At 41.1% G+C, this 15,414-nt stretch overlaps 1 protein-coding gene across 2 annotated transcripts in view; it reads right to left on the bottom strand.

Annotated features, from left to right (window-relative positions):
* Positions 1–11,222, bottom strand: part of dpysl3 (dihydropyrimidinase like 3) — a 44,149-nt gene extending 32,927 nt beyond the window's left edge. For both annotated transcript variants that reach the window (XM_084373279.1, XM_084373278.1), the window contains exon 1: positions 11,022–11,222. In XM_084373279.1, coding sequence (XP_084229405.1) covers positions 11,022–11,060 — 39 coding nt within the window. In that variant the 5' untranslated portion in view covers positions 11,061–11,222. The remainder of the gene's footprint in view (positions 1–11,021) is intronic.
* Between the last annotated feature and the right edge of the window lie 4,192 nt (positions 11,223–15,414).

The raw sequence follows: 15,414 nt of genomic DNA on the forward strand, positions 1-15,414 counted from the left end.
ACTGCTTTTATGTTTTTCACAGGACAACTGTGCTGGAGCTTTCCCTTCTCCAAACAGACCCATGACTGGGTGACAAAGCCGATCTATGTGCAGACGGCACAGACATTCCGGAGAGACCTCATGGAGCGCGTCCTGCAGATGAGGGACGATCCAAATGTTCCTTACACGGTGCCTCGCAAAGACAGGAGACCTCATCAAAGAAAACTGCTTCAAAACATTGCTCCATTTCAAAGACCAGATACAGATGTTCTAGTGGCAAGACGGACCAGTCGTTTTGGACGTTTTTTCAGAGCTACACCCTATTAGCCTCATTGAATTTACTGACGGCTTGATAGTGATGTCATGGTAATTTCTCTTTGTGCCTTGGACTGTTTTTGTTTTGTTATTACACTGACGTTTGATTTGTTGACTGTGCTGTAAGTATTTGTATGCTGCATGTACAGCATAGTGACACAAAGACAAATAAAGAACTTTTGTGTTTTATCATTATTTATGAGCATGAGTAATGAAATGTTACAGTTCACCATATAGTTCTCTGTAGCATACAGTAACATGTATGTTTGGTCATGTATCAATAATCATATGATAGTGAAAATCTCCTCTGCCTCAGTAAATCCAACATAGCTGCCTGTTGGTGATGGGTACTTGGTCCTGATGGCAATAACAATGCAGCTAGGAATAATTCTTCTGTTGCCAGGTCCAAGACGTTCCCCTCCAAGCGCCCACTCCAGCACAATGCGATATGCTACGAGTCTGCATTGCCTATAGGACAGAGGGTGAAGTTGATTAGAAGAAAGTAAAGTCAGAGGAGGGAGAAAAGTTTGCCCTTATGAAGTCCGGCTGTCTATACGTAAAGCAAACTAATTGAAGGCAAATACACAATCTATGCATGTCTGTGAGCTACTTACTCAATCGAAAGTTGCCCATTTGGTCCTGCAGGCTTTGACTGGGTCTTCCAGTTGACTTTCGGGACACGAAAAAAAGTCTCTACCACAGCCTGGTTTATCATTGCACGGAAATCCTCCAGTGTTGTGATACAGACATTTACTGAGACATCCAGACGCGTATCTCCTGGCCTCAAATCCCACTCTGAGCAACAGAGACATTCCCCCTCTGTTGTCATAGATGAACATTGTCCACAAGAACACCACCAGTTACCATCTACTCGCGGACGTGCAGTCGTTTGTTGTTCTTTGGCCAGCTGTTCCTCTCTCTGCCTCCGCATCCTCCTTTCAACGAGCTCCTCATCCGTGTACTCTGGCTCAAAGCGGTAAGGACGTCCATCAAAAACAAAGTCATCGTCCACCCCCTCAGAATCGGAAAAATATTCATCCATGTTGCAAAAAACTAGCAGTAGCAGCTACAGGTAAACAAGCCAGCTCTCGCGGTTGCGCGCGGCGCTCGGAAATGACATCATCTAGGTCAGGGGTTAGGTCAGGTCAATGACCCCGGATGTTGACAACAGCTTGGAGGGATAGCGCTACCATATCATAACAAAATATTGGCGAAATAAACAATTTTCGCGGCAGATAATACGTTATATAGACGCTGCGCTTCGGTGCCCCGTTTACTCCCATTATATGGATATTGCAGCGCCAAACTGGATCGATTTTCGTCCGTACGACTCCGAATGATCCCAAAGTTATCTGGGTGAGTAAACGATCATATTTTTTTCGAGAAATAAGGTCCAGGTTGTAAAAAACGGTACTTATCCTTTAAGTAATGCGCATGTGCAACTCTCACTAAAGATTGAACAGAGGCGAGATGTCTCACTCTGTAGCTAAAACAAAGCATTCAAGACACAGTGTGAAAAAGGAAGCTGCAGCAATGCACCATATGAGAAAAATAATGTGTTTTTTGGACATTAAAGTAAGTAAACGTATTCTACTAGGACCCATAGACCTGTTTAAGAAATTTCAAGCAAAAATGTAAAACATTTGCTGGTTCCAGCTCCTTAAATGCTGCTTTTCTGTGTCATTTATAACAGTAGACGAAGAGTCTTTGGGTTTTGGACTGTTGGAAGGTATCTGAGGACGTCAATGTTGGCTATTTGAAACTGTGATGAGCATTTTTCACAATTGTTTGACATTTTATGGACTAAATGATTAATTGTGAAAATAATCTGCAGATTAATCAATAATAAAAAAAAAAACCTTAGTTGCAGCCCTTATACGTTAGGAATAGAGTGAAACTTAGCAGTACAGACCTGCTTTCATCAACTGCATCAGACGCGTAAAGACTTTTGAACTGATTTATAATACTGCAGTGAGGGGTGTGCCCTCATGCTTGGGCGCCTAACTGAATGGCTGCCACTCTCTCCCTCTCTCTCTCTCACACACACATACACACATACCCACTCTCCCCACTGGCGTATTACACAAAGCAAGAGACCACAATCATTTGACAATCAATAGTTTTCCATTTGCATTCCATCCCAACAACTGTCAGTCTGCTTAGTCCTCAGTTAGTGCATCCGCCAGTGAAACACATAACGAGCTTAGAACCAGACCTGACTCATTCCCGGTCGGTGGAAAAATAGATGTTGAAAAGTTTAATGCCAGCATCATTCATAAAGTATAACGGCACAGATCTTCTGAATGGCAACCAGTGTGGCAAAACTGTCAAAGAATCTCAACAACACATGACTGAAATCTAAACTGTCGAGCTCCCTCGAAGACACCTCATCTGAGACAGGAGTTTTTTCATTAACACTTGTTTATCACACTTCATAAATCTAATTGCAGACCCAGCATTTATTCTGGCTATTCCCTGGAAACTATGACACCACGCTGGCCAACACTCATTTCATTTGACCGCACGCAGCAATATGTTACACTTACAACACCGAAGAGAAATTATAACAAGTGACAGCAGACTGTTTCCCAACGCGGCCACACAAAACTGTTTATTGTTTTAGAACGTATGCACGTTTCTGTAATTTTCTCCTAAAATGATTTCGCAGCACTTCTACATTATTTTCCCTATTTACACAAGAAAAAAGGAGACACCACATATGTCAAAATGTATTTTTCCTGAAAGTGGGAATATTGTGGATATGTACCGTCGCCAATAATGCCACTGTACATTTTTACAACTTCACTATATAGCAATTTTCTTCCTTATGTAGCTGAACTCAAACTCTCGTGCCTGTGTAACAGTGACAGAGTTAAACCATCTGTGCTATTATGTGGTTATGAAAGTAAACCTAACCATTTGTTACAACATTAACGAGACAGCACCATCCACATAATAAAAGGATACCGCAGTCATAATGCTGTTTGGATTGTTGTTGCAGCCCTTGCTTTGGCAAGAACGGTTTGATGGCACTCAGTGGCTGTTTGTGGTATTCACATGAGTCCTGAGTCTGAGATGGGGCTGGATGTCCACCACTGTTTCAAGATGGTGGATCTGAGAAGTGTAACATCACCGTGTGCATATGTGTGATGTGAAACTTAGTACTGACCAAGGAATGCTTTAAGGAGCTATTACGATACATGATAACCTCTTAAATGTGGTGAAATTCAACTCTGTAGGAATGTCTCCTGCTTTTGTTCGCGCATGTAGTGGCAGATGTAAAATCTGAGCATAGACACCGATGACTTGCTACGGCATTCTCTGCTTTAAACCAGAGTGGCTATTGATTTCAGTTGATTCCTGTCCACACTTCCGTCTGAATCCTTGTTAGACATTGATCTGGACCAGATCATATCATAGACTATAAAAACACAGATTAAGTCTCCATGATGTCACCCATTTCTGGGTTTCTGAAGAGTCTTTTTGTGGCTTAATGTTGTGGCTACTGCCGTCACCGTCTTGGCGGCGCCTGCCAACTGCTACTGCAACTGTTAGACTGCCAGCTAATCCAAAAATTGGCAATAACTTTAAGTCTTAATATAATCTAAATAAGAGAGTAGTCGTGAAAATGGGGGTTATTGGGATTGACTCACTTTTGGAGTCAGCCTCAAGTGGCCATTTCAGAAACTGCAGGATTTGGCACTTCCATGTTGGCTTCATTTTTCAGCCCTGGAGGTTGCAGCTTTGTTCATATTTTCTACCTTATTTTAGTAATTACTCTATTATAAGGGATACGGTTATAGTCTGCCTGATCAAGACACAATATTAATTCACTGAGTTCACTGAACTGTAGATCACAAAGCATCTCTGTTGTTGTATTTTGGCGTAATTTATACTACGAAGCAAACTTGGATTTTTGAAAAGCACCTCAATGCGTTCAGAGATTGAATGATTCAGGTTTGGATGGGAGGAGGCAACTCTTAAACTTAAACCCATTGACCAGACATTGACCAAACATGTGATTTGTGAAAGTGATTTTCTGTGTTTCCCAGGATAAGCAGCGACAGCACTGAAGAACAGCCACGTGGGAGAGGCAGAGGTACAGTCAGACTGAAGAGTCTGTGGCAATCTCTTGATAAAGAGGTTCATTTAAATAGGCAGAAGTCTGTAATTTGTTTCATTCAAATTTTATATTTTGTTAATGCCAAGTCAGAAAGCTATCATTGTAAAAAAGTATGACAGAAACAGCTTGAATCGACCCTGTTTTTGTGATCTGATCTCATTTCCAACTGTATTTCCCTGAAGAGTGGACTGAGACATGGAAAATTATGGAAAATAAAGCATAATGAGGCCACAAAGAATTATACTAGCATACAATTTAGATCTTGTATCAGTGCACAATTTGATCTTGGTTTTGAATATCAACACAAGACATCAATATTGAGGTTGATGCTGATTTGCTCTGACCTTCCAGGGTCACTGACCATGTCCTCATTTGTCAATCATGTCTCCAGTACAGCGTCCAGGTTTTTTCGGAAGAGAAAAATAAACTCACTAGATGAGCTGTATATTGGGAACAATAAACTGCATAGTTCAGACAGAAAAAGGAGCACAAATTTGACCACTGAAATGTTTTTGCAGCCCGTGTTTATTCACCAAGCCCTTACAAGCCTATAAAAACAAAAGAAACTACACAGGCCAACTGAGGCACCAAAACCTACACAGCTGTGGTGTTAAATGAATCTATATATATGAATCTGTATATGACCTATATAAGCAAAAGACACCATCAGTGACAAGATTTTTTTTCTTTGTTATTCTTAGTGCCTGCCACCAGATTTAATTCAGATTAAATGATTTACGGCACAGAGACTCAAAGAGCCTATGTTTACATTTTCCCAGGCAAAGGTTGAAAGTGGTCTGTACATTAGCCAGATCAAGATCTTCAAGACACGAGCGGTGGTGCATACTGATTTTGTCCACAGGGGGCGCCAGAATCAAAGCAAAAAAAAAGTTCCTTGTAGCTCCTTTAAAAAAGATTAAATTACGTTTCAACAAACATCCAATCAAACGAATCACAAAATGTTTCGGCTGATCTAAACATGGAAATGCAACACTTTTGTCAGAGCTCTGTATTGTTTTATGGGTAATCTTTTGTTTTATTTATTCAGCGATGGTTCACTGAGAGCAATGATCTGTTTTCAAGGAACGCCCTGATCACATTCACAGTTACACATCCACACCTGGAAGCGGCCCAGTACTACCACAGTGAAATTTGCTGCCACTGGAGGCTGTTAGGGTTAAGGGCCTTGTTCGAGGGCACCTAAGTGGTGGTATTGAGGGAGAGTCAAGCGCTGTCTGTCACTTTCCCCCACCCAGATTTATCCTGCCTGTCTGGGGATTTGAACTGCTGAGACAAGATAAGCTCGCTTCTTTAACCTTCAGGCCACCATTCGCCATAATAAATACTAATCTGAGTGTTTATTTTGGGGGAAACATCTGAAACAAAGAAATGTTACCGGAGATTATTATGGCTTTAACAATCACAAATGTTTCTTACTCATCTTCACAACCACTTGTGTATCTGCTTGCGTGTGTGCGTGACCACAGTATGACCCACTCTTATGACTTTGGCTGTGGGTAAACACTAGAGGATTTAGTGTTTTACTAGAGTAAGTCACAGAGTGCAGGATTTCCTTCAGCTGTCCACAAATTGGGACAGTTGTAGGAGGATTAACACAAACAGCACGCAAACAACACGACTCAGGTCAAACACACATGCCTCTAAAAGGTCTGTAACAAGTTTATCATAATAATTGAGTTTAACTTAATGTGGCAGATCTGCTGTGTGCTGGTTTACTCTTCCATAATTTGAAGTCATTGGAAAAGTAATGAAGCCCCTTTTTACCTTCCTCATTTGCAGCTTCACTCTAGTGCTGACAGGCTCATCTATTGAATTTATGGTTAAGTAAAGTTCAGGTGGAAAGAATATCTTGTCTTTCAACTCCTAAATAATAAAGAGCCGAAAATAAACCACTTCTCGCTGCACAGGAAACTGTCATTTTCTGTTACACAAGCCAGCAGTAATCAAAAATAGACGGCAGGATGTTGTTCTTGTACTACTACGCTGATATGCACTGACAACTTTTTTCCATTTCCACCAGACTGGAGGGAGAAGCGCTCATAAAGTGGGATGCAGATTACTAATAGCGACTCATTTGTGCTTAATAAGTGGGAATGGTCCTGGAAAACTCTCCGGCCACAAAACAGGCCAAAGGGGGCCGATGAGAGGACATGAGTGGAAGCCCTTGTGTGGGTGGAGGGAGCAGTGGGGAGGCAGGCGGGAAACCAGTGGAAGAGGGAAGTCATCCTGAATGTGCACCAGGGCCTCTGCTTCAGCACTGTTGCCTAGCGCGCGCAAATATTTACTCTTTACCCAAAACTGCACAGGATTTTTTTTTCACATTCTGGAAAAGTGAAAACAATGAGACGTATCAATCTAAATTAATTGTGGCGTCTCCTGCCAGCCACGGTCAAAGAGAAACTGTGCTCGTCTGGAATGTTGATCGTGTGATAGACGGGAGTGGTGGTAGCAACCCGATATGGATCTGATTAAACCAGACAGGTTAAATTATAAACTCTCTCAGTCAAGATCTGAGAAGTGTCAGTTTGTGCGTGACGGAATCTAAGTGTGTCAAATCACATCCCAAACGACAGACCAAAACAGGGGTTGTGTTTTCCTGCCATCTGGGTGGCAACGGGGTGTTTTGTTTGCACTCGAGCCCACTTGCGCCCACTGTTTTGTGGCGCGACAACAGGGGGGAACGGGTTTCATTTCCAGGGCACAGCCACCGTCTGCTGGCCCTGCTTCATGCCCACAGATGCCCGTTCCAGCTGGAGGGGATTACTGATGACATGTACCCGCCTGGAACAACACTGAGGCTGCTGTGAGTGGGTAAGAGGGAGAAGGGAAGAACCACACCTAGAAATCTGACAGAGCCACTCTGGCAGTGAGTAGACGTGAGGAAACAGCTGGAATAGAACAGGCAGGCATGGAAATACAGAAAGTCTGAGAGGGGAGGACGGTTATGTACCTTAATACTTAGTATAAATACTTAATACTACCTTAGTACTTTGAACTGGTTGTTAAAAACTGTGACTTTACTTGGTAAATTAAAGCAGCTACAAGCTAATTTCATTTTTATTGACTCTGGCGGCCCCTGTGGAAGAAAGTGGTATGACAACCCTCGCCTCTTGATCTTGATCTGGCAAGAGCATGCACTTCTTTTGGAAGCGATAGCAGTTTTAAAACGATTTTCTTTTTTAAACACAGCTGTTTGCAGGATGCATGATGATGAGGTAATGTGTCTGTAAGATTAATAACTGTAATAAATCGATGCTTAAACAAAGTAAACTTTGCTGTAGTGCTGAATCATACCTCCAGGCTATCTGCCGACCCATTTTAGTATGTTTTACTTTTTTTTATCTGTCTGAGAGATAGATGTAGATGAAAGACTTTTGGGGAACTTTATGAAACGTACTGCTGATGAAGAAAGTCAACAGAGCAGGAGAGAGAGACAGAAAGTCGAGGCAAGCTAATGAACAGTTAAAGCAACACTATGTAATGTAGGGAAACTCTTAAAACAGTTTTGATACAGATCGTTGATTTTTGAATCTCATTCTCAGGTTGTTTTGTTTACATGTTTTTCTCTTGTACTTCCGAAAAGTAGCTCAAGCCATGTTTGCCTCCCCCAGTGGCTGATACAGGTATTATTTCAGAAAGGTCCGCCTGATTGTGTTATGTTATCAAAATAACTTCAATCTGCTGGGAAAAAAAGACGGCTTTCATGATATGTTGTGAGCAAATACTGATCAAAGTGGTAAAGCAGTGTGGAAACTGTGCTTCATTACATCATGTCCGAAAGCCAATTAATTAGTGCCAAGTGAACTGATGATGTGAAGCCATTTTATCTCTGCTCTTTGTCAAGGACATCAATGAGACACTTTGTGCTGTGGTAGCAGCTGAATGCCAGTAAAGTTAACATCTTGGTTACATGTTGGGTGGAGCTTGTCCTTCAGGGCAACAAACATCTTCCAGCTGAAAAATGTAACTTCAGTGCCCAGATTACATGTATCTTGAGGGCATCAAATTGCACAAAAGTGTTATACATTTTCCCAGAGTGTGACTTCTTGCCTCAGTATCAGACTACAAAGAGAGGAGACGGATCTTATCCTTGGGAGTTTTACTGATTTTGTCTGTGGATGTGGGTGTTTTGACATAAATGTGACGCCTTCTGCAAGTTTAACAGCTAAAAACGCTACCCTTATAGAAGCAGCCCAGTCGCTAGGATAAAATGGTGGCAGTTAATGTTTTCTGCAAACCACTGATATGGTCTTATGATATTGATATGATATTGATATTGATATATGATATGATATTATGATATGATATTATGTTATAGGCCTACGTACAATAATGACTTTACTCAAAACATGTCATATCATGTTCATATTGCATGTACAGTATATGACATATCTGGAGGTGGAGGGGATGATGGTGGAGCTATCGGCAAGAAGGTGTGAAACCAGTGAATCTTTTTGCAAGCACTTGTAAGCATGACACAACTGGATATTTCTGATGAAGAGTCAGGACATCTCCAGCCATGTTTCTGGAATCAAAACCAGATACTTCTGATGAGAAGTCGGGACATCTTAAGCCACGTTTTTGGCAACAAAACTGGAAATTTCTGATGAGGAGTCAGGACATCTCAAGCCGTATTTCTAGCAGCAAAACCAGGCGTTTTTCAGCAAAAGTCAGGACATGTCCAGCCCAGTTTCTGGAATCAAAACCAGATATTGCTGATGAGAGGTCGGGACATCTCAAGCCATGCTTCTGGCAACAAAACTGGAAATATTTGAAGAGAGGTCAGGAAATGTCCAGCCATGTTCCAGGCAACAAAACCAGTTGTTTCTGACGAGACCTCAGTACATCTCCGTACATCTCCAGACGTGATTGTGGCGATCGCATTTTAAACCAAAGCATGATCTTAACCTAAACCTAACCACGTGTTTTTGTGCTTACACCTAACCAGACCAAAGGAAAAGCAATTTCACAACATGAAATAGAAAAACATTGAGAAATGTAAAGTTTCAACATATTTGGGCTTGCAGAAATGTACATTTTGCTAACATTGGGTTGAAAGACAGTTCAATATTAAAAAAAAGAAAAACACCCCTCTCTCCATAGGGGGGTGGTTAAATTAAAATTTCCATCCATTCAATGACAGTGTAAAACATGCCATGGAAAATTCTGGCCCACTTTAGCATATTTTAGAGACATGCCCTACTTTAAGGGTAATGACATTAATGAACCTCTACAGGCCAAAGCCACCCCAGCCTTCCCCCGCATCACCCCTTTGGTATAATATCACCTAAAGAGACGAGACAAAGGCTGAGTCTCCTACAGCCGAGCAACACACCCCTGACTGCAGCCTGGCTGCAACAATGAAGACTAGGAGGCAGGCATTTCAGACTCACACACACACACACAGACAGAGAAGGAGAGGGAGTGGGAGAGGTTTCTCTGCAGTTGTAACACACACCAGCCACCAGCTTGAGAGATGCTGTGACAGGAGTCTGAATCTTTCCCTTCTCCTTCTCCTGATGCAGGACTACAGTACGAGCGACCCATTACAAGGCCGGCTTATAACAGCTCATCACAAATGGGCGTGTGTGTCCCCCTCCCCACCTATCCTCCTCCTCCTCCTCCTCCTCCTCTTCCTCCTCCACTCTCCTCTGCACCAGGCTGCAACATTAACAGCAGCCCGTGGATGTCTGTAGTCTGCAGGTGACACATTTCATTCTTCACATTGAAATAAAACGGGGGAAAATACAGAGCCGATGTACAAGAACTGCACGTTATCTGACACGGCTGACTTTTGAGTGATCGGTGGCCGGATAAAAGCCACATGAAAATATAGAGTAATTAGGTTATAGCATCATTGAGGATACTTTAAGGCATGCGACTAGAAATATGGGCATCAAAATGGCAAGAAAGTCTGACTGAAGATTGGATTAATATCACTGTTGAATGGGAGTGATCAATAAGGCCCGAAACAGTCTCCATCAGAGAGAAAGGGCTGAACACGCTCTCCAAAATGGCTAAAACGTGATTTTAATCACACTGAAATTGAATTTTCTTCCTTTGTTTCTTCCTTTTTAGCAAAATGCAAGTGACCTACAGGAGAAATGAAAACCCTGTGAATGACATTAATGCATTATTTTAATGAAATGCGACCAAATTAGGTTTAAAAATGATTGTAAAGTACAATCAGGTGAGTGTAAACTCTCAGATTTTTGCGCTGCAAGAGCATTACAGTGATTTTTTTTTTTTTTTTTTTTTTTTTTTTCTGGGCGAGCCGGCTCGCAGCACGCATGGATCCCCTCAACAAAGAAGATGCAGGACACCTTTAAGAAAACGCCTCATCTCGCTGCCTGCCTGTCACTATGGCAGCACAGTCATGCCATTTCATAGTGCGCATTTTTTCCCAGCCCTCAAATGTGACAATAAGAGAGGAAACAACGCGAGCCCGCAGCTATAATAAATATATATTTCTATATACATGATCCATCACGGAGAAACAACTGATGCAGAGATCTGATCTGCAACAGCGGGCATCAAAGTTCCCACAGCCAGTGAGGCATAAATAACTCCTTTTTTTACTCACTGTGATCTTTGGGATGTTCTTTTTTCCTTGGTAAGACATGTTTCGTCCGGTTCCACCTTTAAAAATCAAGCTCGGAGAAGCGCTATTCCCTCTGTACGGATGCTGCAGCGGGCCTCGCCTGGATGGGAGCTTCAGGGAATGGTCGCCCCTCTGTCAGCGCGATGTAAAGTGCCTCGCAGAGTGCTATAGGAGCGTCTGAGCCTCAGCCGCCCGGCCCCTCCCTCAACGGGGAAGAGGGTGCGGTGGCGCAATCTTTCCACCCGAGGGCGCAGTGGAGGCGGCAGGCCAGTTGTCAGCATTACTGAGCTGTCACACATTTTTCTTACACATATGATCAGCTATAAGTCAGTGATGATGACATATCTGAGATTTTTTTTTATTGCATCAGTAGCAAGTAATCTGGTTTATAATCAACCCACTGTGTTCTGTATCTGCGTGCCGCCGCCACTGATGAGAGTGGAAGGCCAGTATTGATTGATTGATTGATTAGAAGAGAGGGTGTAGCACCATTAACCAGAAGGAAAGAGCGAAATATATGACCTTCATTCCACTAGGAAGTCACATTGAGATAATACTCTCTTTTACAAGTAAGACCGAGACAATATAGAGTCAAAATAGCAGAATGAAGGACATGACAAGACATCAACGTCATCAAATCAGATCACAATAGCAGCAGTAAGTATGAGAATACATTTCATATTACAGTGCGTGAAGAAATAAATATTATTTAGGCATTTGTGAAGCGACTGTAGCTGCATTTAAATTGATTTAAAGATGCAACAGAATGTGTCTAATCAGTGCAAGGTAGAAATTACCGTCATTGTATAGAAACAGATACGTGATAACGATATTATAGCATTAACCGAAGAAAAATAATCAGCTTTAAATGTGTGTTTTGTCTCAAAATGTGAGTGTAGGGAGGTGGAGAGAGAGTGGACGGCCATAACTATTAAAAAAAAGTGTACACAAAGAATAGTGCATTCATGGGTGTCCTTTAGGTCCCCACAATTTTTTTAATTGGCAGATTTTGTCCCCATCACTTTTTAAAAGCATTTTTCCCCCCAAAACGTTTGAAAAAGCTAACACGAAGAGTTTTGGATGTCATGCATATGGATGATGCTACTCGGTTGGTCAATGTTATTGTGCATTTTATGCTGAATATCTTGTAGACAATGAAAAGGCTAGGATATGCCCTTTTGATGCAGCCATGCAGTGTTTTTCCTGCTGTAATTATCTACTATGACCTCATACAGATCCCCCATTACATCGCCTAAAACTGAATATGTTTAAGATCATTTAAAAAATGTCTTTCCATCTAAGCCCTTATGCCACTTTTCAACGCCCTTGGTTACACATGATGATTATTGGAAATGCATCCAAATGAACTAATAAACAAAAGATCTTCTGCGCTGGATTATTCACATGATGTGTATTATTAACAATATATCAGTATTTCATCCTTTAATATTATGGTCAGCACTGGAATATAATGACACCACAGACATACACTGCATCGACCTTTTAAAATGTAAAAAAAATAGAAGAGAATAGAAAATTGAAATTGTTGTTCTGATAGTCTGTTCAGATAAAATATAAATATAAACATATGAGATTTAATTAGGAGAGTAAACCGTTACTAGTTATTACCTAAAGACTTCTGTGTTTTGTTTTTCTGGAAACAGAGGAGGTGCAAAATGGTGTAGCAGCTGTCACAGAGCCTGCCCACCACACTACACACCCCACATGTCTACTCACCATGACACACACACACACACACACACACACACACACACACACACACACACACACTCTCTCTCTCTCTCTCTCTCTCCCTGTCTCTGCATGTCCCCACCCAGCCATGTGTCTCTTTTGTTTGGACCTAAAGTGGATCCCCCCCTCCTCTCACTCCACTAGTCGTTTCCTCCACCGTCTCCCCTCCTCAACGCTAATGCACCCATAATGAGGAGGCACGTGACTGAGGGTGTGCCTGTGCATGTCCGAGTGTGTGTGTTGTTATCAAAATACATATACTACGACCATCAGCTGTTTAATGGTACACTCATTCATCATTGTTTTGAAGTGAGACAGAGATTAACTCGTACTAGTCGCTCTTTTTTAGTTAAGTTTTGGTATATTTATGTGCAAAACATGTTGAAAAATCTGATTAATATCCATGCTGCATATCTCATCTTTTTAGGCCTAAACAAGATGTTTATTGTAAAACGTTTTAATGGTTTGTTTTTTCAAATTTTGGGGAAAACTGTCAAAAAATGTAATTTGGATAAAGATGCTTCCGAAATCCATCACACACAAAATAAAATTCCCCCGTCTTACATTCAGAATGCAGAAGTGTTAACCTACCTGTGACATTTCAACCATTATATATCTTCATAACACAGGGGTAAAGCTTTAGAGCGATCAAAAAGGGAATCATTTAAAATTATTCATATATGTATTTTAATTTTCATTGCATCAGACATCTGTTTTTGCTGATGCTTTACATGTGTGTGCATACATGTGAGTTCACAATGCCTGTCTCACCTTGTGTTAATGTTTTCAAGTGCACATGACCAAATATATTTCCTTATAAACATCTAAATGTAGTATCTTACCCTCAACCTTTCTCTGCAATCTAAAACTGTTCATATTCGGAGATAATACGCTTTAGAAAGACAGATATTTTAATGCAAATCAATAGCGTACTGATTGTTTCCCTCCTGCCTCTGGCTACAAGAGGACACGGCGCCTGCATGCTGACATGTCCTTTCATGGCAGTCAGTCAGTAAAGCATTACCTCAGCATTCCCAGGCTGTGGAGAAAGCGTCAACAAACACACTTGAAGTCTGCAGGCTTGCTACCTCTGCAGAGCACATTAACCGGCTGACAGTGACAGACAGACAGGACTCAGACAGATCAACGATGCAGAAAAGACTCTGTCAGGTCATCACCGCTTCACCAGCACACTGGGCGCCTTGGTGACCCTTAATGGAAAAGTTCACTTTAATACACATTACTATGATTATTTAATAACTTTGCTAATGTGTGATCACGTTATACCTTAGGAAGGCAAAAGATCTACTTTGAAACTGGCGAGTGCAGGAAAGTTTTGAATTTCATGCTCAGGAGATTTCATTTAAGAGTTTTTCTGGGTGAAAAAGTCAACACACGCACATGAGGTGGGCAGTCGGATAAACCTGGCAGGAGTTAAAGCACTTTAGTGATGCTTTTCCAAAATTAAATAAAGATGGTCAACATCGAAGCAACAGAGGCTGAGATAGAGTCCAACCTCCAAATAACGGGATCCTTCATTTCCCATAATGCAGCAGTGTCTTTTCATTGTTCCGCCCAAGTGTCCAATCCCAATCTGAGATAACCTTTTTCATATTTAGAAAACAAGATAACTGCCACATGATTATTACTATAATACTCTATTAATCTAGTATGATACATATTTTAGCATGTCTTTTTACATTGCTGTATTCATATACAATTGGTTACCCATGTATTTGTAGGACAAATATTACCCGACATTACACATTTTATTGATTTGCTTTTTACATTTCATTGTAATGTGTCTTTGCTCAATCAAATCTAGATATTTGAATGGACTGACTTTCACTACTTACTGCTTTCCCCTGCACATTCAAGCTAAGCTAAGAAAACATAAATGAATTAAAGAAAAATATGAACATTTAAATCAAGTCTTAGACTTGAGGTTCAATATTTTAGGTGAGTGTAGATCCGTGCATGTGTCTCGATCCGGCCCAGCTCATCAGGGTTATTTTCGCGATGCAGATTTTCCAAAAGGACAAGCCTGAGTAATACACCCCATGACTGACAATTATGTGTAAAACTGGTGGTTCACTCCGTTAACGATGCTCTCTTTCTCTTCCAGTGTCTTTAATCATGTTCTACCAACTACATTTTTAATAACTACCCTGAAGGATGCCTTCATAATTTACTTTATATAATTATGGCTCGCATAAATACAGTAGGTAGATGTGTAATTCTGTATTCTGCTACATCTCAGATTGACTTGAAACCCAAAGAATTAAACTCATTTAAAGCTTTTGAATCCAAATTGAGAGAATTAAAGGCATCTTCTTTTGGATGTCAATGTTGTGAATTTATTTCTATGTTTAAATGCGACTTGTGTTTATGTTTGTTGTTTATTTTGTCTCTTTTTGTGTTCATGTATCTCCCTTAAGAAAAAAAATCTTAATGCACTGACCTGGTTTAATGGGGGTTAATTAAAAATACATAAATAAATATAAAATGTGTGCATATGAATAAGCTTAAACGTCACTGTAATATTTGCTCCTCCCAGTCTGACCACCACCCTGCAGGATAACAAAGAAGTGGGGTGGTTCATCCCCAAACCAGCTCCTCTGGA

Source organism: Pagrus pagrus (genome assembly GCF_965226575.1).
Source record: "Pagrus pagrus genome assembly, chromosome: 14".
NCBI lineage: Eukaryota > Metazoa > Chordata > Actinopteri > Spariformes > Sparidae > Pagrus > Pagrus pagrus.